Source organism: Dipodomys ordii, unplaced genomic scaffold, assembly GCF_000151885.1.
Source record: "Dipodomys ordii isolate 6190 unplaced genomic scaffold, Dord_2.0 Scaffold228, whole genome shotgun sequence".
Lineage (NCBI taxonomy): Eukaryota > Metazoa > Chordata > Mammalia > Rodentia > Heteromyidae > Dipodomys > Dipodomys ordii.
In genome coordinates, this window is record NW_012267444.1 from 1,913,963 (window position 1) to 1,938,197 (window position 24,235).

General features: G+C 36.6%; 1 protein-coding gene across 1 annotated transcript in view; it reads left to right on the forward strand.

Moving 5' to 3' along the window:
* Positions 1-24,235, forward strand: part of Slc44a5 (solute carrier family 44, member 5) — a 74,709-nt gene that overhangs the window by 2,590 nt on the left and 47,884 nt on the right. Inside the window, exons 2-4 of the mRNA XM_013035877.1 lie at positions 4,509-4,643; positions 6,117-6,190; positions 22,317-22,401. Of these exons, the coding sequence (XP_012891331.1) occupies positions 4,509-4,643; positions 6,117-6,190; positions 22,317-22,401 (294 nt within the window). The remainder of the gene's footprint in view (positions 1-4,508; positions 4,644-6,116; positions 6,191-22,316; positions 22,402-24,235) is intronic.

Here is a 24,235-nt window from a genome sequence, read left to right on the forward strand (position 1 = left end):
TCAACTTATCTGACCTTTTCTGCTTGTCTCAGACATATACTAGTTATTGCAAATAAGGGAAACCATGGGACCTATGTTTCTTTGGGCTTGGCTTACATTTCTTATCAAACATTGTTGCCTCCTCCTTTGTTTCCCCTTACCATCCCTGCCCTCCCATCCCCCCCCCATCCGTCCCTGCCAAAGTTGTAAAGCTCATTTTTCGACATAGCGTCTTGTACATCTCATAGTTGCAATGGGTCCACCTGTATCCCTATTTAAATAATTTGTTTTTTTTCTTCCCCTCCCCAAATTATATCAACCTCAAATACAGTGAAAACAGGGGTTATACCATGGGGAAGCGACATTCAAAGCAACAAAGAAATCATCTTATAAATGTGTTAGAAACAATAACAAGAAAGAAAAAAAACATTAAGTCCTCATCTTGCGGTTATTGTTGTTGTTTTTACCTAGTGATTTTTTTAAAGCTTTATTGGCAATAACAATGTCTGGGTAGCATGTTTAAACTTGGTCAAAAATTAAATGTTTAGACAATATATTTACTGTATTGAGCCTAGGAATAAAAAGGGGGAAAATCTGAAATAGGAAACACAGCACTGATTTTCCTTAGAGCCTGCTTGTGATGCATAGCCTGTTAGTTAGATCTATGTCTCTCCAGTCATTCCTGTGACAGAAATTGCTGTGTGTCTTCAGCTTGCCAGACTCTTTAGGTATGACTTCATAAGCTCTACGGTTTAAGTTGTAGTTCAGTAAACTTTGTTATTTACAAGTCACACAATTTCTTATTTTTTGTTGAAGAAATGTAAGGTTTTGTTTTATATTTTATTTTACTGTTCAAACTTATTTTAACACAAAAGTGGTCTCAGACAAAGCATGCATAAATAAATATTACTATTTTCCAAAACTTTATTTAGCGACTCTAAAATTTTGATATTATATATTTTTATATGAAATATTATTTCATATTATAAATAATATGAAATATTATTACTGTTTTTAAAACCACTTAAAAATGCAAAAACTAAGGTTGAGTATGTTGGCTCATGCTTCCTAGCTGCTTGGAAGGCAGAAATAGATGGATTACAGTATTAGAGCAGTGAAGGCAAAAACTTAGCAAGGCCCTATGTCTATTAACAAGCTGTGCACAGTAGCTTATAGCTGTAATTTCAGCTACATGGGAAGCCAAGATAGAAGATCAAGGTCCAAAGTGGACCTAAAGCATAAAGTAGGAGACTGTCAGGAAAATAACTAATTAGAAACATGATTCAAATGGTAGAGAGCTTGCATAGCAAGTACAAGAGTAGTACTGCAAAATGAATGCATATACATATACATCCATGCATACATATATACATAACTATTCACAGCTCAGAGGCAGCTGATTAGCTTTGGCCCATGAACTACTGCTTTGCTATTGGTGGCCTAGGCTACAATAAAGAGTATATAGTTGCTTAAAGATGTACAAAACTTCTGTACATCACAGAGATGAAAGGGATTTCTTCTGGAAGAAGATATGGAGAAGGTGACATTTGAACTGCTTATAGGGTGGGATGTAAATGGGCACTTGGAAGATAAAAGGGAGCATTGTTTATGGCTACTGTAAGCACAACAGGTGTAAACCTTGGCTGTCCAGGAAGCCAGGGAGGAGGGGTGTTCTTGTTGCCACAAGCAGATATCCCTGAGTGTAGTCAAGGAGGAATACACTGTGTAGCAATGAATGAATAAGGTCAACCAGTTAGAGCTCATGGGAGGGAATTGTGGGAGATAACTCTGGACAGACAGTGTGGAGCTAAAAGTAGAATTGGACTTGAAGATTAGACATGAAATTAGACATTTGGAAATTCCCAAGTAGGTGGCACAGAATTGCTGCAATTTCTTAACAATAAAATGATATCATCACATACCAGGCATACCCGTAACAACTGGGATCAGACTACTTGCAGAAGTCCAATAAAGAGACCATGGCAATATTTAAAGAGAGGATGAAAGGATCTGGGCTGAGTCCAGGCAGCAAGAATACAAAGGAAAAGACAGATAAAAGACACATCAGAGCCAAAGAGTCAAAGGGACTTAACAATTGAATATAAAAGATAGGCTAAGAAAAAGGGAAGTCAAAGGAAATGCCTAGTGACTCCATGCATATTATATTTGTAAGTGAGAGATAAGAGGGAAGGGAAATCTTCAAATGCATATATAATTGAGATTTTACTTTTAATATACCTGGAAAAGAGATACAAGGTAGGATTTCTGTAGATCCTACAGTATCTGTTTCTGTAGATAACCACAAATAATTCTGTGGCTAATTTTTTTGTGCTGCTACTGGGGCTTGAACTCAGGGTGTTAACCTCAGATTGATAGAGATTGGCTAGCACTCTACTACTTGAGCCACACTTCCACCTCCTGTAGTTAAGTTTTGCTGTGTGTGTGTGTGTTCTGGGGCTTAAACTCAGGGCCTAGGTGCTGTCCCTGAGCTTCTTTAGCTCAAGGCTAGTGCCATTTCAGCCACAGTGCCACTTCCAATTTATTATGAGTGGTTTATTGGAGATAAAAAGTCTCATGAACTGGGCTGGGAAGTTGGCTCAGTGGTAGAGCGCTTGTCTTGAATGCATGAGGCCTTGGGTTTGATTACTCAGCACCACATAAGCAGAAAAAAGCTGGAAGTGGCACTGTGGCTCAAATGGTAGAGCGCTAGCCTTGAACTGAAGAGCTGAGGGACAGTGCCCAGGCCCAGAGTTCAGACTCCAGGAACGACAAAAAATAAAGTCTCTTGAATTTTTCTGCCAAGGCTGGCTTCAAACAGCAATCCTCAGAATCCTGAGTAGCTAAAATTACAGGCCTAAGCCACTTGTGGTTAACCTTTGAAAATATTTTTATTCCCTGGAACCTCAATATGAAGAGTTTTGAGTGTCTTTCTGTAACTATGGTTGAGGTGTGTGTGTGTGTGTGTGTGTGAGAGAGAGAGAGAGAGAGAGAGTTGTTTTCCTTGGAAACCAGTGGGATGCAACCCACTTTTGACTCATACAGTGGTTCTTAGTGCTTGCTGTGATGAGGGAAATGAACCCAACAGAGAACAAGGTACTGCCAGGACTGTCCTCTAGTGAGAATACTATTCAGGATCATTCTCAGCTCAGCTTGTATTAGCCAGTTAGCTCAATTATTGTCAAATTAAACACTTGATTCTTTTTTTTTTTAAAGAAACTTGCTCATTTCCTACAGAACATTTGGGATGATGTCAGATATCTTGAGATTAAAAGGAGGGGAGTATTATCCTTTTGAGGGATGGAGAACAATATCTGGCCTGCAATAAGACCCTCAAGATTATTTGGTAAATTAGTTTAGATATGTATGGATCTTGTGTGCTTTTCAGCTGCACTTGGATTTCTGCTTATATGGATGTTATAAAATCCAAATAGCCCTTGCCCATTTCCTGTCAAGTTTCAGTGCTACAACTGATAAAAGTTGAATTGAGCTTCTTCTATAATCCTTAACTAATAAAATGGTATCTAAGCTATATTTTATATCTTGTGCAAGAGCAATTTCTCTATAACTTTCTAAATACTGAGTTTTTGTTATTCTTGGAGAAACAATATATGAAGAAAGAGAAAGAGGGAAATAAGTGAGAAAAATAATAAGCAATTATAGCAGACGATTATAATTATTACCTAAAAGTACACACACACACACACACACACACACACACACACACACACATTTTTAAAGAAATGTTCTAAAGTAATGAAGGGAGTCAAATCACATCCAGGAAAATAATTAGAATATTCCTACTATTTAACCCTTTTAAATTCTCTATTTACAGCTTTCATTTGTTCAACACCCTTCTCTCTGTGTTTAAGATAAGACTAAGCATTCTAGCCCTGAAGGGCCGGGTGCTATTTCTCTAAAGCAGTGAGAAGGATTGGGATGGGGGGAGGGGGGAGGCTGGGAAGGGATGGGAAGGGTAAACAAAGGAGGAGGCTGCAATGCTTGGTAAGAAATGTACGCATTATCCTGCCCATGCAATTGTAACCCCTCTGTACAGTTTGTTCACAAATAAAATAAAATAAAATTAAAAAAAAATAAAGCAGTGTACCGAGAAACTGTACCGGAGAAACTGAGCTGTCTTGAAGATGTGGCTCTTCCTACCGGATAGTCGGGGTGTGGTGGGAGGAGGTTGCTGGGGAATGGTTGAGTGCTTGGAATAGTCCCGGCTGCTTCAGTGCAAAACCCATATGGAGCCCCAAATCAAACTGACATCTGTTCAGCATGCCGGCAGCAAGGGAACATGGGTTTCACTTTTTATAAAAATTTCCATTTTTTGCCTTGCTTTTTTCTTTGTGCATTAGCCTTGAAATCAGTAAGTTTCTTTCATTCATCATTCTGTGTGTACCTCTTCCCATGATCACTACATAACTTTACAAAATTGTAACAATACAATATGTTACATTAGACCATGAAGAACTATTTTATGGCATGTATTATGTATAATATAAATGATGTGTGTTGTAAGATTTCAGGCAAGAAAAGGACCAGGAAGAGAGGAATAAAAGATTCACAGGAAAGTTTATTGGGGTACGCTCCCGAGCGAACTCCCTAGTCGGGATCAGAGAGGTCACACTGAGTGTAGTTGTAGCAGAGTTTTTACAGGCAGGGTAAAAGCAGCACTTGCAGTGAGCAGGGACTTGTGGCACATAGTTTGTTTTTGCCAGTTTGAGCGGTCTTAGGCCAGTGCACTAGAAGAATGGTTGACTCAGATGGTGTTTTTGGTAGGGATGTGGTCTTTCTGGGCAGCAGCCTGCCCTTTTTCCCGGCCGCCTATTTCCTCCAGCAACCACACACACACACACACACACACACACACACACACACACACACACACACACACACATCAAATATATAATAAATCTCTATATAATATACATATAAATATATAATATTTTAGGCTCCAAAATGGTAGATCAACCTGGCTTTGCCTCCAAGCACATTCCTTGCTACCTCTCCTGGGTAGAGATGATTGCATATTAGGGCTTTGACAACCGCAAGATTTCTAATTAAAGCACACTTGTGTTCTGGTTTTCCTTATTTGTATCTTTGCCCACAGGCATTTTTTATGAGGTGTCTGGCTACTTGACCATCATGACAATATGAGACCCCACCCTGAGTAGGGTGTGTCAGAATGCACATGACTCAGACACTCTCCTCACACACCTAGATGGGGTTTTAGTACTGGTGGTCATTCCTAGAAAATTTAACTGCTTTATTTTTCCCCCTTATTAGTGCTCTTGTAATTTGGCTTATATTTGTCTGCAAAACCAATAAAATTAAATACTCTTGAACTGAAATTGAATTTAAACAAAGGATACCTTGTTTCTGGGTTGACCAAGATTAATTTGCTCTATGAAAGATCCATTTTGTATAGAGTTATAGGAAAGTAGGTGGTCAGTTTTTCAGTCCAGATATTTTGAGGCTTCACATAAAATTGTGATTATATACATTTAACAACTAAGGGAAAGTATAATATAACATAATTTTGGACCAACGTTGGGTAGGCATGAAGAGAAAAATCATAAAACCAAAAAGCTTAAATTAGGGTTTGCTAATTTAAATTAGGGTTTGCATAGCATCTGCCTAGCAAGCATGAGTCCTACGTGAAAATCCAGTACTATCACAAACCTTAAAATCTTCAAATTAAAATAATACCTACTTGGTGTTGCTGCATTCTTATTTTACAAGATTAAGTATTTTACAAATAAAAAACAGAATAAATGCTAAGAATTCTGAGGGAGCATTTTTAATCATAGACTGTGAATCTGTGTTGCTACTGAAGACTTTTAATTGAAAAAAATACATGTGATAGACCTTTCAGAATTATTGGATATATATAGGATATATATATTGGGTATATATCTATATGAGTATATAAATACAGATATATATCATCCATCTATCTATCTATCTATCTATCTATCTATCTATCTATCTATCTATCTATCTATCTATCTATCTATCTATCTATCTATGTGATGGCATATCATTGTTATCATCTTTTCTCCCTACCTATGTTTTGTACAATGAACAAAATATTTGGGATGCTTTTTAATTCTTTTTTTCCTTTCTGTCTTTAGGAGGTGTACAGATGTTCTGTGCTGCATAATCTTCATTGTGTTTATTATAGGCTACATTGTCTTAGGACTTGTAGGTAAGTAAATAAAGTTATAGAGGATGCTTCATGTTTGCTAATGTAACAACTAAGTCAATGTCACATTTTAAGTATTAATTCCTTTCTTCTAAAAGCCTTATGTTTGAGGACTGTCTTCATGAAAGAAATGTACCTCAAAAGGATTAGTTGAGTAGCAGACACAACACAAAATAAACACAAAGAGGTTAGTCAAATGCAAGCAAAAGATCCTCAAGTAAATATTATTGAAAAAATGGGGAAAAGCCATATGGTTTCATTTTTTGTTTTATTTTACTTTTAAAATTCTATTAAGGAACTGATTACATTAACATTGTTATTTAGTCATATAAACCAAGGTCTAAATCAATTCAGGTAATGTATAAACTTGTCTTTTTTTTATAAGAGAATTCAAGAGAACAGTTTTTAAGAATTTCACTAGATGATTCATTTGAATATAAGGAGTCTTGTTCTCCTTGCTCATAAAAAGGAAATATCTTCTTGCTTATTGTTACGAATCTTTCTATACAGTAAAAATAAAGAGACTAAATACACAGGCTTCTTTCATTTGGGTATTTCCAAATTAAAAAAAAAAACTACCAAAGAAATTGGAGAAGACAGCTTCTGTAAAAAAAGATTTTATAATATTTTTAAGGTTAGTCTACATTTTTTCTCCAGTGATGTAAGTTCTGTTCTTTGGATGTTGACTTGGGAAACCTTAATATGCTACTGTCCGGTGGGAGCACTGGTACCATTGATGACTGTGGTGAAGGTGGATAGAATGTCTTAGCAGAAAGTTGTGCCCTACCTAGGGAACAATGGCACATACTTTTCTCCAGCCTTTGGTTATCTTCCAAGAAAAGAAGTCTCGAGCATAGTAATTAAAAATAATTTCAGACTTAGAGAGCAAATAGGAAAATGGGAATGAGAGAATATAAAATCATAAAATACAAAAACAAACAATACATTCTTAAGGTCTTCAGAAGATTCTCTTTCTTGATCGACAAAACCAAAGTTATCCTTATAAAGCCTCCGGGACATTCTTTGGTTCCTTTGTAGATATTTTAATTTCTAAACATTAATGTACATGTATCACAATATACATCCTATCTTACACAAGTAGAATTTTTTTTCTTTTTCTCTTTTTTTTTTGTCGGTCATGGGGCCTGAACTCTGGGCCTGGGCTCTGTCCCTCAGCTCTTCAGCTCAGGGCTAGTGCTCTACCACTTGAGCCACAGCGCCAATTCCAGCTTTTTCTTTTTGCTTATGTGGTGCTGAGGAATCGAACCCAGGGCCTCATGCATGCAAGGCAAGTGCTCTACCTCTGAGCCACCTTCCCAGCCACAAGCAGAATTTTTCATTTTCTAATTTTGGGACACTTTCTTGTCTGTGTAATTCTGATTATTTCATTTAACTTTTGTCATAGCATTGAAATTGTATAGGAGACGGAAGATTTGGAGTCAGGCTGATCTATATTCTCCTTATAGTTGATGGAATTAGCTTATTATTTAATATTTTTCATCATCTGAAAAAAAGAACACCATTTGTCTTACAGAGCTCTTGTGAGGAGTATTTAAAATAACACTTAGCTCCTTAATAACCATATTTATTGATACTAAGTAATAATTTGCTTGCTACCATTGCGTAAGTAACCTAGTTCTAATTTTGCTACAGTCATTTTACTTTTTATTTTTATTATTATTTTTTGTTGTTGTCGTCGCGGCGTGGGCTCTGTCCCTCAGCTCTTCAGCTTCAGGCGAGTGCTCTACCACTTGACCCACAGTGCCACTTCCAGCGTTTTCTGCTTATGTAGTGCTGAGGAACCTCATGCATGCAAAGCAAGCACTCTACCACTGAGCTACCTTCCCAACCCCGACAGTCATTTTAAATGAGTTAACTAGACTGCTTCATTTGCAACATGCAATTCTGGTTGATAAAGTATGAATAAACACAGGATCTTCCCAAAGATTTCAAGCTTTTATCAGAATCTTTCCATCAGGAGGCTAACTCCTCAAGTAGATAAGTCTCTGCCATATATTTAAGCCAGTCTGATATAACCAGAGAGAAATATCCTTTATATTTATATAGAGAGATCCCATGCTGACAAAATAGAAGAATGAAAGCTATCATTCTTCCTGAAGTCAGACAAGAAATTCTTCTTTTTGTTCAAGGTTTACAGAATAATCAGTTTGTCAGTTTTTTTAATTCACAGACCCAAAAGTTTCAGGACAAATGGTTTCCAAAGAAAAACTCTGTTACCCCAAGTTAATATTGATTCCACTACTTGAAAAAAAATGACACAAAAATTCACTAAATCTGTATGTACTTTCCTCAGGCCTGAACTACAAAATAGCCTAATGGCTAGTTCTGAAGTATGAACTTTACTCTTCAATCATATTTCATGCTGAACTAAAAGGAGCACAAAGGAAAATAGTTGGCTGGAGTTTCTAGTGGTATTAACATCATTATTTATTAACATTATTATTCAATATCATTATTTATTAAGAAAGAACATGTACCCTCACTTGAAGAAAGATGATGTTAAATTATTTTCATTGGCATGAGATATTTTGATGTTTTGGGTTTTTTTTTTTTTTTTGCTATTTTTGTTATATCAAGACCTTCACAGACTTACCTTTTGTCCAGGATCTTTTCATAAGTGTTACCACAAAAGAACCAAATTTCTCAAAGAAACCGTTCTTGGCATTTTGAGGAGAATATGCCAGCTAAGGCAATACTCCAACACAACTAAGGCCCTTAATTTTCAGCCATGAAAAGCAGAATCTTAGTTCAAGTGGATGGGGTGAAGTCTGGGTAGCAGGTAATCAAATCTTGAAATATCTAGCTAACATTTATGGTAATAGGCCTCTTTTGTCCTACATCACTGTTGGTGACTGTTCAGTTATTGTACTAGCTAGAAAAAAGAGTATTTACTATGCCAATTATTCATTGCCATCCTTGTGCTAACATGATGTATACAAGAATAGCACAATTTTAACATTTATTTTATTTTCTCTCAAAATGGATTTCCGGTTGAGCAGGTTAATTCATTGTTAAATTTATTTAGATAGAACTGCTTGAAGTTGGAGCACAAAGTTTGTTTTGGTTTTGGCTTTTAATCTTTCCCAGAAGTAATTAACCTTATTAGCTGAAAAGATAGGCAGTTCACAAGAATATTAATGTGAGCAAGCACAAAACTGTCAGCATGCTTTGCAAAGCCCAAACCTAATGGAGAAACCTCTTTATAGGGTTCCTAGACAAGGGGCTCAGCTGGATTCCCAGGAGTTAATTAGCCCTATTGGAAAGATGAATGAACATTTGACTGCATGAGAGACCTCAAGGGAGAGCTATAATTCCTGTCCAAAGATTCCTGATCCCTACATTGTGAGCAAAATCTGTGAGCAACAATTGATAAGCAGAACAAAATGTAGTTCATAGAAGTAGTATTTCTGGCTTAGCAAGACCTAACATTTAGGCATTTGTTTAAAGACTTAGAGGCCCTTAGATCTGGGAATTTTGTGAGAATGTGAGGGAATTGTAATTGCAAGAAAGAGGGAAAGGCATGTTGATTTGTTGCAGGACAAAGTTTGGCAACACTATCTTTTACAGTGAGGTGGGAAGTACTAAGATAATTAATTCAGTGGTACAGCTGAAGGGATCATCCTTAGGAGAGGAACCAATTCTAAGAGTCTCTTCCACATCTGAGCTGATACCAGTAACGAGATCTGGGCCTTGAGCCAGAATCTGATGCCATAACCAAAGGTGGCTTCTTAGCATTTAAAAGGAATATTTGTGTTTGGAAGGAATGGAAGAAACTTATGACCAAACTGAGGATTATAGAACTTTTACCATAATGCAGAAAATTCTTTGTCATTTCTCTCAATCTATCGGTAGAACCTGTGCCCCTTTCTCTTTGAGTCTGGTCAAGCTGGTGAGTGCTTCCTAGGGTAAATAAATAAAGGAAGCTAGAGCAGACCAGTAAAAGATTTCCGTGAGCAAGTAATTTATAGATCAATTTGAAGGATTAAATATAACTCTGCCTAAATACTTTGTAGAATGAAGTAGAAAATAAAGTACTTTTATTAATAATAAAGTGTGGTCAAATTTGACCTTATATTTCTAGGAGCAATAACAAAATCATATATCTGCTTTTCCATTCATTACTTAAGGAAATCCATCTTATAATACTCTTTCTGACCTGAACTGTCCCAAGACACCAGGGAGGGATCTATCATATTTCTAGTTTCTATATGAAGAGAGACTTTATAATGTCCTTGAGCATTTTACCCTGTGGAATCATTGATCTTCTGAACTGTTTACTATTGTGTTGGCTTCCTGTATCAAGATTAAAGATTATGTTTTGTAGTTGTTGTTGTTGTTGTTGGTTGTGGGGCTTGAACTCTGGGCCAGAGTATTGTCTCTCAGCTCTTCAGCTCAAGGCAAGCTCTCTAGCACTTGAGCTATAGCGCAACTTGCAGTTTTCTGGTGGCTTATTGGAAAGACTCTCACAGACTTTCCTGCCGGGGCTCGCTTTGAACCTCAGATCAGCCTCCTGAGTAGTTAGGATTACAGGTGTGAGCCACCAAGCGCCTGGCTGATTATGGCATTTTTTTAAGTCTTTAAACAATGCTTAGCAATTGCTTCCCAATGTATATTAGGCATGGAGTAGCTGTATGGAAGATAGCTTTCTGCTCTCTCAGAACCAGCCCAAATATCCAGTCTTCATAACATGTTAGTTGTCTTGGAGAGTATTTTAATTTCATTTTGACAAACAGACCTGAGAGATCAATCTATTCTCTCCTAAGTGAAAATCATAGAGAGAAATGTCTAAGGCCTTGTTTTTTTTCTTCTCTTGAAGCAAATTGGTCTTTCCCTGTCCCAAGGGATAGGATGAAAGGAGAAAACCCATGTTTTGAAACTGAGACAGGCCACTCAAATGACCTATAGAATGACTAGCGATAGAAGTAATATATTATAGGAATTCACATACTTTCTGTCTATTTGGAACAAAAATAAATCTACCTAAATCAGATTACTACTTCAAAATTTTGTTTTAATGTTGGCTGTTTTGCACCTGTAATTACCAGCAATCAGGAAGTTGAGGCAGAATGACAAACTTGGGGTACTGAGACACATATGTAGTAAAAAGGAAAAACTAATCCCCCCAAAACAAACCAAATTAAGTAAGTAAGACAAGTAAAATCATTTCCCCCTCAATTTTTAAATGTAAAAATTTTCTAGTTCTATTATTTAAAACATTACTCTATAAATTTAATGAAAAGTATATTGTATCTAAATAAGATAACCATCCTTTACTTATAAGTAAATATTGTCAAATTAAATTATGGAACTTAGGCTGCCTTATGTTTTGAAGTATTGGGTCTAAAAAGGAAACATCTCATATTTGACTGTAATTTGAGCGGATATTTTAGTACTGAGTGAAATTTTGACTGTCTGTTGTCCATGTATGCATTGCAGATGATTTGACATGGCGTTCAGCCTGGGAGAACTGATTTATGTTTAAGGACACGACCCTAAGCTCACCATTGGCTGGAAGGGGCCACCTGTGAAATGACAAACAACATTTTTTTCTTATCCAGGCAACTGGATGCGGGGCAGCTTCCAAAATGGTTCTATAAGCAGCAGTGTCATCAACACAGATTTTCAAATTCGGTATCATGTGTCCTATTATCTGCTTCATTGCATTTGTAAATTGCTTGCGTTAAAAAGCCATAAGCACAATTTGGCAGGCCTGTTCCTCACATGCTAAAACAGTTAAAATGTACCTTTAAGGGATACAGAATAGTGATGTGAAAGCCAACATTCCCAACCAGCAAGTGTTTGGGGAATGCCTTAGCAGCCCCAAACAGATTTGCAGTTAATTTTTAAGTGTCAGTGCAAGTGGTTGGTCTAATCACATTTTCTCCTTGACAGAGGGTTTTTAATGGCTGTGACTTCTTGACTCAGCCCTAGAGCACAACAGGAACATGTTCTGTAAATGTTTGAAAATGAGAGATAATGTTAGATAATAATACTTTCTCCTGGTAATTCAGTGGCGTATATTTTCTTGATATGAGTGAAGAGGTAATTTGCATGATTAAAATTTGCACCCATCTCTTACCAACCTTTAGTTATTTACTGTGAATTTCCCCAACAAGATTTACAAATGATCTTTTTTCTCTTATTCCTTTGCATGCATGTGTATGTAGTATGTATCAGCTTCAATTTAAGTGACCTATTAAAGTTATTTCTAAAACAAAATCAAGGGAATGGGATGACCTATCCAATCTGTATTATGTAACTTTGTTATTTCATTTTATTCACTATCATAACACAGGAGATAAAATTCTAGAGCTGTGATCTTGACCACTAAGGTCTACTGCCTTTAGTTTAGCAAGAAGAGGAATGAAAGTTCCTTAAATAATGAAAGTTACTGGCATGGTTACTATGACATTTTCTGAACACTGCCTGTCACTCCTTTCTTTCACTACCCTGTCATTCCATACTGAGTTGGGCTTAAATAAGCAAAAGCAAACAAAGATCATGAATACTGCAGTGTTGTTACCAGGTCAGTTGGCAGCATTGCCAGTGATTGTTTATGAACATTAGACTTCACACAGGCCAATCAGAATGATTTATATTGTCCTTAAGAATATGCTAAGAAATAGTACCATGCTATGGTCATTATAGTTTTATAAGGTGCATTATTTCAATATCCTGAGTCAGCAGATACCCATCATAAAGTATGGCTCTTTGAGGGAATGAGAAATGAATGAAAATATGATAGATATTCAATATAAATAAATAAATGAGTCTGACAACATGCTAGACTAGAAATATATTATAAAGGGATTTTTTTAGACTCAATGTGGTACCTGGTACTTTGCTCAGTGCCCAGTGCTCTAACTACAATCCTAAGACAAAAAATTTTTAAAGTTAACTTTATCTCAGGAACAAGTGAAAATAGATAGCAGATACTATATAACAGGTTAGGCCCTAAGGAATACTTCAAGTAAAGTTGAAGATTACATGTGTTAAATCACTTGGTAAAAGACAAATATATATAAAAATCCTAGCAATTGTAACTAAGTTTAAGGTACAACAAAACAAAATGTAAAATATTAGTTTTATAATAATTATGAATATTTAAGTTGAGAAAGAGAAAGATTAACTACTTGGTTCAAGTACAAAAAAGATACTAATCAAGGTATATATCGAGTAGTTATCTATTTCTACATAACAAATGACTTTCAAACTGGGACATTAAGAAATACTTTCTTTGCAATTCGTGTGGTCAGGAATTTGAGAGCAGGTTGAACGTATAGTTCTCCGTGAAGTTGTGTTCAAGATGTTAGCCAAGGCTGCAGTTAACTGAAGGCTGACTAAGGGAGGATTTGCCCTTAGAATGGTTCACTCATATGGGTCTGGCCAATAAACTTCAGATCAGACAGCCATCAATCACGGCTCTCGTGTAGGACTGTCTGAATATCCTCATGGCATGTCAGTTGGCTTTCTCTACAGTTAATGATGAAAGAAAGAAAAAGAACAAAGAGAAAGCTGCAATGTCTTTACTGTCCACTCTTACAAGTCACTGGATGTCATTTCTACTTCTTCCTATTCATTTGAAGCAAGTGAGCAAGTACAGTTCATATTCAAAGAGTGAGAGATTAATGACCACTTTTGAAGAAGAAATATCAAGTAATCCATACATTTGAAAGCCACTATAGATGGTGATCAGCTGAATCAAAGTAAATGAAATTTGTGGATAGCAAAACCTCCATGATAGCCATCTGGGAGAGAAAAAAAAGACAATGTGGAACCTCTCTCTTTTCTCTCTCTCTCCTTATTTTTGAAGACCGTGACTATACCTCTTTCCAGTGGCTCTAAGCTATAGTACCATTAATGCCTAGGGAAACTCTCAGAAAATTTATATTGAGGTTTGGTTGGTCATGGTGTTTGGGTGGGTACTACTGACATATAATGGGTCAGAGCCAAGGAAGACAGCTTACAATATTTAGAACAGCTTAGCAAAAAAGTGACTGACTGTTCTTCCTGTCTGACTTACCTATGTCTCACTGATGATTTAAATATTTGAAAAAATGGTATTTCTGTTTTAAAATTACAAAAATGTGGAGCACTAGTGGCTCACTCCTTTAATCCTAGCAACTCAGGAGACTAAGATGTGAGGATAGAGGTTCAAAGCCAGCTCAGTCAGGAAAGTCAGTGAAAGATTCTATCTCCAATTAACCACCGAGAGTTAGAAATGGAACTGTGATTCATGTGGTAGACACTACCCTTGAGAAAAAAAAAAAAGCTAATGTATAGATAGAGCCTAGGCCCTGAGTTCACACCCTAGTATTGGCATAAAAAATAAAATAAAATTATAAAAGTTATTTGTGCATGACTTTAATGAATACCAAGAGAAACTAGAAGAGGACTGTGCTTTTTTTGTGAGCAAAGCTTGTTACTTAGAAAACATCACTTGTGATATTTGAGGTTTTTATAAGATACACCTTCTAATTAACTCTGTGATATTTGTTGTGATTCCACCTATTGGGGGGAATACCTGATTAGTTTACTCTGTCTTCTAGATTAGGCATAGCTGAATTTTTGCATACTGTTGTTGATAATCATTAACTGGATTTCTGTATTAAAAATGTTAATTATATTGACTCTTAAGAAAAACATATATGTTGTACTATTAGTAACTTATTTTAAATAACATTATAAAATGGGACACTGTTAAATATTTGCTATAAAAATGTTAACATAACAATGAAAGCTGTTGATCAATAGAGGGTTGGGGATGGGGGAAGAGAAATATTCTGGTAGTGGGGGATTTGTGACAAGGGGTTGGGCTAAGAAGGAGAATGAATGAGGTTTGGTAAATTCTAAGTAGATTACTTGCAGCTATGAAAATAGAAAGCTGGGTACCAGTGGCTCATGCCTGTAATCCTAGCTACTCAGGAGGCTGAGATCCAGGAAAATTGTGAAACGCTTATCTCCAATAAACCACCAGAAAGCCAGAAGTGGCGCTGTAGCTCAAGTGGTAGAGAGTTAGTCTTGAGCTGAAGAGCTGAGGGACAGTGGTTAGGCCCAGAGTTCAAGCCCCATGACCGACCCCCCCCCAAAAAAAAAAGAAAGAAAACTGAAACCTATTGAAGCTGTTTTGGGAAGGAAAAAGAAGGCAAACAGTGATAGAGGGCGTGAAAATGATTGGAATACATTGCTAATATGTGTGTATGTGCATGAAAAGGCAACAATGAAATTCTCATTGTAGAACTAATTTTTTTTAAAAGGGGAAAATGATGTGATAGCTCAGTGGTAGTCTGAGGTCTGCTCCCCAGTACTACCAAAATAAAAAAAATAAAAAAGATGTGTTATGTATGATTGCCTTGAGAAAGACAACTGGTGATGCCATTACAGTTACTTACATTATCAAGTCTTTGACATTAAATCATTCTGTGAGAGAAATGTTTTGAACTGCCTTATCTGTCTAGAGAAACATAATATGAACAACAACATGTAATGTTAATCTTTAATAATGCTTTTTGTCACTTCAAATGTAGTCAATATAAAATTATGAAGATGTACTTTTCGTTCATAACGTTTTTACATTAAGTCTTGTGTTTTTGTTGTTGTTGTTGTTGTTTTTGTTTTTTGTCGGTCATGGGCCTTGAACTCAGCCTGAGTGCTGTCCCTCAGCTCTTCAGCTGAAGGCTAGCGCTCTACCATTTGAGCTACAGTGCCACTTCCGGTTTTCTTATGGTTTATGGGAGATAAGAGTTGGGCCCAAATGATCACAAACAAGACCATACTAAAGCTACCAGCACAACTATGTTTATTGCAGCATTCTTTACCATAGCTAAGATATGAAACCAACCCAGATGGCCCTCAGTAAATGACTGGATCAAGAAAATGCGATAAATACACACAATGGAATTCTATGCCTCCATCAGAAAGAATGACATTGCCCCATTTGTTAGGAAATTGAAGGACTTGGAAAAAATTATATTAAGTGAAGTAAGCCAAGCCCAAAGAAACATAAGTCTCAAGATTTCCTTTATTTGCAATAACTAGTATATGTCTGAGACAAGCAGAAACGGTCAGATAAGTGATGTTAGGCGAACTGAACCCAAGATAAGGACTCAAATGTGTTTTCTTTCTTGCTATTGTTTCTAACATATTTATAGGATGATTTCTTTGTTGCTTTGTATGTCCCTCCCCCATGGTATAAACCCTATTTTCACTGTATTTGATGTTGGTACAATTTGTGGAGGGGAAGGGAAAAAACAAATCGTTTAAATAGGGATACAGGTGGACCCATTGCCACAATGAGATGTACAAGACGTTATGTTGAAAAATGAACTTTACAACTTTGGGTGGGGGCAGCGAGATGGGAAGGGACAGGAAGAAGAAACAAAGGAGGAGGCAACAATGCTTGATAAGAAATGTACTTATTAACTTGCCCATGTAATCGTAACCCCTCTGTAGGGTATTTTCACAATAAAAAAAAAAAAGAGCTTCATGGACTTTCCTGCCCAGGCTGGCTTTGAACCACAATTCTCAGATCTCAGCCTCCTGAGTAGCTAGGATTACAGGCGTGATCCACCGGCACCCGGCTTGTGGTTTAATTTAAATTTTATAGTAAAGGTGATGTACAGAGGAGTTACAGTTACATAAGTAAGGTAATGAGTACATCTTTTTGAACAGTGTTATCTCATCCCTCATATTCCCCCACTTTTCCTCCTTCTGACTCCCCTCCTCTCAAGTTATGAAGTTCCTTTCCAACATAGTGTCTAGTGAGTATCACTGCTGAATTGATTCACACTTTGTTCTACTGTTTCTGTGATTCCCTTTCCTGTCCCCAAATCAGACAAACTTATACACAAGACAAAGGGTACAGAAATAGAAAACAGTGACATTTGGGGATAAACCAAAGGGGAAAAAAGAAAGAATAAAGAAATAACTGCAAACAGTACAATTTTTTAAAAAAAAACGTTGTTTCCATTTCTTGGAGTTCATTTCAATAAGCATCATTTTATATAGTCATATACACATAGCTATTGCGCCATTGTGATCATCTCCTAAGGATATCCCATGCACATTTTAGTTATTCCAAATGAAGGAAACCATGAAGCCTATGTTTTTTTGGGCCTGACTTACTTTGCTTAATATAATTTTTCCATGTCTTTCCATTTCCTTACAAATGGGAGCAATGCCATTCTTTCTTATGGAAACATAGAATTGAGTATATATATCAAATGTTCTTGATCCATTCCTCCACTGAGGGGCATCTGGGTTGGTTCCATATCTTAGCTATGGTGAATAATACTGCCATGAACATGGTTGTGCTGGTGGTTTTAGTGCAGGCTGGTTTGTGGTCATTTGGGTAAATGCTCAGGAGTGGGATTGCTGTATCACAGGGAAGCTCTATATTTAGCCTTTTGAGGAACCTCAATACTGCTTTCCAGAGCAATTGAACAAGTTTACACTCCCACCACAGTTTAGTAATGTTTCCTTTTGGTCACATCCCTGGCAGTTTCTGTTATTATTGGTTTTCTTAATAATGGCCATTCTAACTGAGGTAGGGTAGAATCTCCATGTTGTTTTGATTTGCATTTCTTTTATAGACAGAGATGTTGAGTATTTCTTCTTGTGTCTATTGGAAGTCTATCTTTAAGTCTTCAGACCACTTATTAATGAGGTTGTTGTTTCTTTGAGGATTTGTTTTGGGGAGGTTTAAGTTTTTGATCTCTAAGTATATTCTAGATATGAGGCCTTTGTGTGATTCATAGACCTTCTCTCATTCTGTCAGCTTTCTATTTATCTTGCTAGCAATGTCTTTTGCCATGCAGAAACTCTTCAGTTTGATGGATATGCTTCATTTCTAACAAACCATTCCTAGTGCTTTGTAGACAGGTGGCTAGTAGCTGTTATATTGGATGACACACTTTCAGATATTCCATGAGTAGAGAAATTTCACTAAGAGAGTAAAATGTAAGAACTACCCTGCTTTATGAACAGGGTCAAAAATGACTGTACATCTCCTTTCCCTCCTCTTTTTTGAAGCTTGTAGCTCAAAATAATAATGTTCAAACACACACCATCTGTAAGGCAGTTTCTGTGCTTGAGGTAGAGAGGGTAAGGACAGCTCAGCTCAGTAAACATGGTTACTGGCCTGCCACAACATAAATCTAGAGTGTCAAGGAGAATTCTTTCCTTGACACCTCTATCTTCATCTTCTCTTTTGTCTCCAGATCCCTCCTGAGCCATACTCTCTACCCCTCCAAGTATAAACCTCTTTTACTCAAATAACAAAGGCTCCAAAATTACCTGTGCCATCTCTTTTCCTATATGGTGTATCCATCCTTTTACTGACCATCATTTCACTTCTTCTTTTTCACTGTGATAGCCTTTGTGATGCTGTGATAGCTTTAAGTTTTAGTTTTAGTCCATGGTTGGCTAGCTCTATTGCTTTGGTTCTGAGTGAGGTTGAACATCATGGCAGGGAATGTATAGTGAAGCAAAGTAGCACACTGGTGGAAAAGAAGCAAAAAGAAGGAATAAGGACATAGTCCCCAGTAACACTGACAAGTGAGCTACTTCCTTCAACTGGACATCACCACCAAAAGTTTCCATCACTTCCCAATAATGCCATCAAATTAATAATATACCTGTGTGTTAATTCAGTGATTAGGTCAGAGGTCTCATGAACAACCTTTGAAAATGCTGCATTTAGTCCAAAACTTTGAACACAAGTAAGTGCCTTTTGGGAGGATATCTCCATAACAGTCACTGTTAACCTCATACCTAATCTATCCTAAGTAGCCAGAATTACTGCCACTATAGTCTAGTGGTTAAAATCATGGGCTGTAGAGAGCAACAAACCTAATAAAAAGCTCTAATTTGATCACTTAAAAGCTGTGTGATATGGGGAAATAAAGTCATCTAATAGATAGAGTTTAGGTAAAAATAATCCCTACCTCTGAGTGTTACTGTAAGACTCATGAGTCAGATGAGACAATGGGTCCAACACATGTTATAAGTGATATATGGAAGCTCTTATTAATAGATTATTTCTACTCCATGCCCAAATCCTAATTTTTTTCAAAGTCCTTTTCAAGTTTGAGGTCAAAAGCTTTATTCTGTTCTTTTCATCTTGTTCTTGAGAACTCCAACATAAATATGTGCTGATGTGAACTCCTAGTACAAGATAGATAGTGATTACTTAGTAAATTCTCTAATTAATTGATTGATGATTTAAAACAGAAAGGGCCAGGGAGAAACCTATAAGAGGATGTTGCTGGTACCAAGCCCCACTTCCCTCAAAACGAAACTAAGTTTATTTGCAGTTATGGTGGACAAATTCTCAGTGCTTGCTGACACACATGCTCTCTATAGTTCTATACAAGTTTCTAGGGGCAAGCACAATTGCCCATCACACTATTCTGTTCATTAACACATCCATTATAGACCTTAATACTTTCTCTGAGCCACTTCCCTTACACTAATTTAAGTTTCTTAGAGCGTCTTCCCACATAAACTACCTACATCAAAATCCTTATCTCAGATTTTTGGAGGAACCAAGAAAAAGTCAGTACTAATACCACTATGTCCATATTGGACACCAAGTATCACGTTAGGTCTTCTACTTGCACTATCTTCTTTCATATTCTCAACATTTTTATGGGTTGGGGCATTGTCATTTCCATTTTCTTAACAAATTAGGAATCTAAGACTCAAATATTTTGTTCAGGATTACAGATAATAAGTAATCCCAGGGGCTACTTCTGAGCTAATAATTATATAGATAGAGGATAGAACATTTTAGGATAAAACTATAGGAAGTATATTATTGAAAGTAGAATCAGAGAAAATTTGATCTCTCTTTTGGATTTAGCCAACATTTGACAAAATTAAGATATAGAAACAATTTGTTATACTGTCCAGGGTAACAATGATCAAGATGCATTGCAGTCATAACTGACATGGATTGAAACCACTTCACACAACTCCGTAAACATAATAAAAATTTTTAAAGGACAGTAGAATGTCACTTGAATACTTTCTTTATAGCTCATTTTCTTTATTTTTGGAAATAAAGACCAGAAGATATGGCAGCAAAGAGCTACCCAAATGACTCTCATTCCATAAGAAAATTTAAGAAAATGAAAGGTATGTGGCCTCTATGACCTGGAGAGAGAATTACACAAAGGAGACCTTTCTGGGTGCTTAGGCACTGAACAGAAATATTTTGTTTGATGAAAAATATCGAGAAAAGTTCCTCTTCCATATTAAAACTCAAAATTTATTTCTTTTAAATCACCCAAACTACACAAGCCACATGCATAAAGGTGGTTGAATTATAATGTGAATTGACAAATCTAATATATGTAGATATGAAGATAGGTGGGAAAATGTTCAAGGAAGAAGAGGACAAAGGTATATGTTTTCCCTCCACATAGAGCTCCCCTATGACCCAGCAATCCCACTTTTGGGCATTTACCCAAATGTTTACAAACAAGACCACACTAAAGCTACCAGCACAAATACGTTTATTGCAGCACTATTTACTATAGCTAAGATATGGAACCAACCCAGATGCCCCTCAGTAGATGAATGGATCAAGAAATTGTGGTATAGATACACAATGGAATTCTATGCCTCCATCAGAAAGAATGACATTGCCCCATTTGTTAGGAAATGGAAAGACTTGGAAAAAATTATATTAAGTGAAGTAAGCCAGGCCCAAAGAAACATAGGTCCTATGGTTTTCCTTATTTGCAATACCTAGTATATGTCTGAGTAAAGCAGAAAAGGTCAGATAAGGTGATGTTAGGGAAATGAACCCTAAGATATGTACTCCAATGTTTTTTTTCTTTCATGGGGTTGTTTCTAACACATTTATAAGATTATTTCTTTGTTGCTTTGTATGTCCCTCCCCCACAGTATAACCCCTGCTTTCACTGTATTTGATGTTGGTATAATTTGTGGAGGGGAAGGGAAAAAACAAATCGTTTAAATAGGGATACAGGTGGACCCATTGCGACAATGAGATGTACAAGTCCTTATGTTGAAAACGAACTTTACAACTACAACTTTTGTGCGGGGGGGGGGGGGGGAAGGGGGGGGGGGGAACAGGGGGGGGGATGGGAAGGGATGGGAAGAGGAAACAAAGGAGGAGGCTACAATGCTTGATAAGAAATGTACTCATTATCTTGCCCATGTAATTGTAACCCCTCTGTACAGTATTTTCACAATAAAAAAAAAGGAAGAAAAAGATACATGTTTTCCATACAGGGAGGAAAACACTGCATGACTAATATCTTTCTTAGATTTTTAAGAACTCTATTAGCCAAACTTGAGAATTAAAAAAAATTTAGCTACAATTGGGGAGTGTTACCTAATTTAGCTGATATTAGCTGATATTGCTATTACTTTCTATTATTTTCTAGTCTAACTACAACTCAAGATTTTAATTTCTTGTAGAATAAAAAGAGGGGGTATATTGAGGTGATGAGTTTGTTTATGGTAGAGCCCCAGGATCTTCACAGGAAATACAATAAAGTCCAAATGAGAATACTTCATATGCATATTGAGCCTTGAGATTATTAGAGAAAAGTCTATCAAATCTTTGTTATATATTACATCTGTGGTGCCTTTTTCATCCTTGTAATGTTACATGAAATCATAAAGGACCAGCCAATTTGAAGTGGGCCATACTATTTCATTTTTAAATGGTTGCTTTTAAATGGTTTTCACTTAGAACGTGAAAGTATTACATCATGTTGTTTACTGTAAATTTATTGGCTTGGCCATGAAGTTGTTCTGAGCCCTAGAAAAGGTATCTTCTTTCCAGGCAAGCTTTCATAGTATGCCCTCTAATTCACATTTTAATAAATGTCATTTCCGAAGTGCATTACCTCATGTTTTGGCTACAATCCAGAAGAGCCTGAGAGAATAAGAAAAATGTGCTTTCTGACTGATTCATCCATATTTTATTTTACTTTTCATTAAGAAATTACTCCTTGAAGAAAATCAATAATCTTCTGTGACTGAGGAGGGAGGTTAGCGTGTTACTATCTCAAACCAGAATGCCTTCAGCCAGATATTGCTGATGAATTTTTGTCCTTTCTTGTTCTTGCAGCCTGGGTACATGGAGATCCCAGAAGAGTGGCTTATCCTACAGACAGCCAGGGCCACTTCTGTGGCCAGAAGGGCACTCCCAATGAGTGAGTATGGCCACGTTTATTTTGTGTGATTTTACTGTCTGAACTGGAGTCACATTAATCTTACTCGACTTCTTAAGAAGACTAAAATTCATGACAGAGGCTTTACCTCTGTCTTTTCCAACAGGTAGCTATAAGCAATTTGCAAGTGTCATACTATAGGACTTTAAATATGGTGCCATTGTTATGTAGCATTGTATTAGTAAAATGTATAATTTTGAACAGAGTGGTGATAGCTGTCTAAAAACTCATCAACTTGAGAGGAAACACAAGTTGTGAGTTCAGGGCTACTCTAGGAAAAGAGAGAAGAGAGATCTTGTTTCAAAAACACAAAAGCCAAACTGGACATGGGTGGCTCACACTTGTAATCCTAGCTACTCAGGAAGCTGAAATTGAGGTAGTAAAGCACATGAGACTCTTATCTTCATTTAACTACCATAAAAGTTGGAAGTTGAGCTGTGGCTCAAGTAGTAGAGTGCTAGTCTTGAGCACAAAAGCTCAAGACAGCACTTAGGCCCTGAGTTAAAGTCTCAAGACTGGCACACGAAATAAACATCCAAAACAAAAACAAACAAAATACAAAGCCAATTACCAATTACTCATGTCTGGAAGTTAAGCTTTCCTGTAGGTTGACATCTGAAGGACTGTGGTCTGAAAAGCCCGTCTAGGCAGGAAGGTCCAAGAGACTTCATCTCCAAAATAATCCGCCAAAGATGCATCTCAAGTGGTAGAGCATCAGCTGTATATGTAAAACTGAGTAAGCTCCAGGCCCTGATTTCAAAGGCCACATACACACACACAGACACACAGACACACAGACACACAGACACACACACACACACACACACACACACACAGTCTGAAGGATAGATTAGACCAGTGGTTATTGTAGAGCAGTTGTTTGCTCATTTGGGTCAAAGCTCACTGATTTATTATTCCATCTTCAAAAGTAAAAGGCACACCCAGAAGATCTGTGGTGATTGGTCTGTTTTGAGTGCTATGGACAATGTCCTAGTGTAGGGGAATAAAGCAATTATTTTCCAATCGTAGCAGAAGTTTCTATTTTTTAAAAGGCAATTTTTATTATTTTGTCTAAAATAACAAAATATAAATCTCACATTTTAAGATTTTTTTTCTCAGTAATCATTTCTTTTATTACTTGAGGCTGTTGCTAGATTTTGTGCTTCATCGTAAGTAATTCAGTTCCTAGAAAAGCCAGTTTCAGATATTAACAAACACACAAAAAGCTCCCAATCAAAACAAAGAACATGATTCAGAACACTATAGTTTTGTTTTGTTTTAATGGTGTCCGCTCATCACTGTTATAGTTTTTTTTTTATATGTTATTCACAATCTTTCTTTATTAATCATGAAGTTGGTTGTTGGTTTGATGTAAACATGTTTTGTTTATTGGGAACTTAACTTCTTCTGGTTGTTGTAACCCAATCAGTGAGAAAACAAAAGATGCTACAATTAATAAGTCAAATTATAAGAGGCATTATTGCAAAGGCTGGTGGCTGCATGGGGGCATAGACTTTCCAAATCATGCATCCCCCAGACAACTCAGAGTTAAGTCTTTTAAAAGCACAAACCACATTATTTTGGCAAACAATGTTTAGGTTTTTTGTTTTGCAAAGCTGATACAGAAACGAAACTGAGCATTATCAGTAAATTTAAACTTCCCTGAATATTGGATGGCTGGAATGTTTTGGAGTATTTTTTTAAAATTTAATTTTATTTTATTTGTGAACATATTGTACAGAGGGGTTACAATTACATGGGCAGGATAATGCATACATTTCTTACCAAGCATTGCAGCCTCCTCCTTTGGTTTACC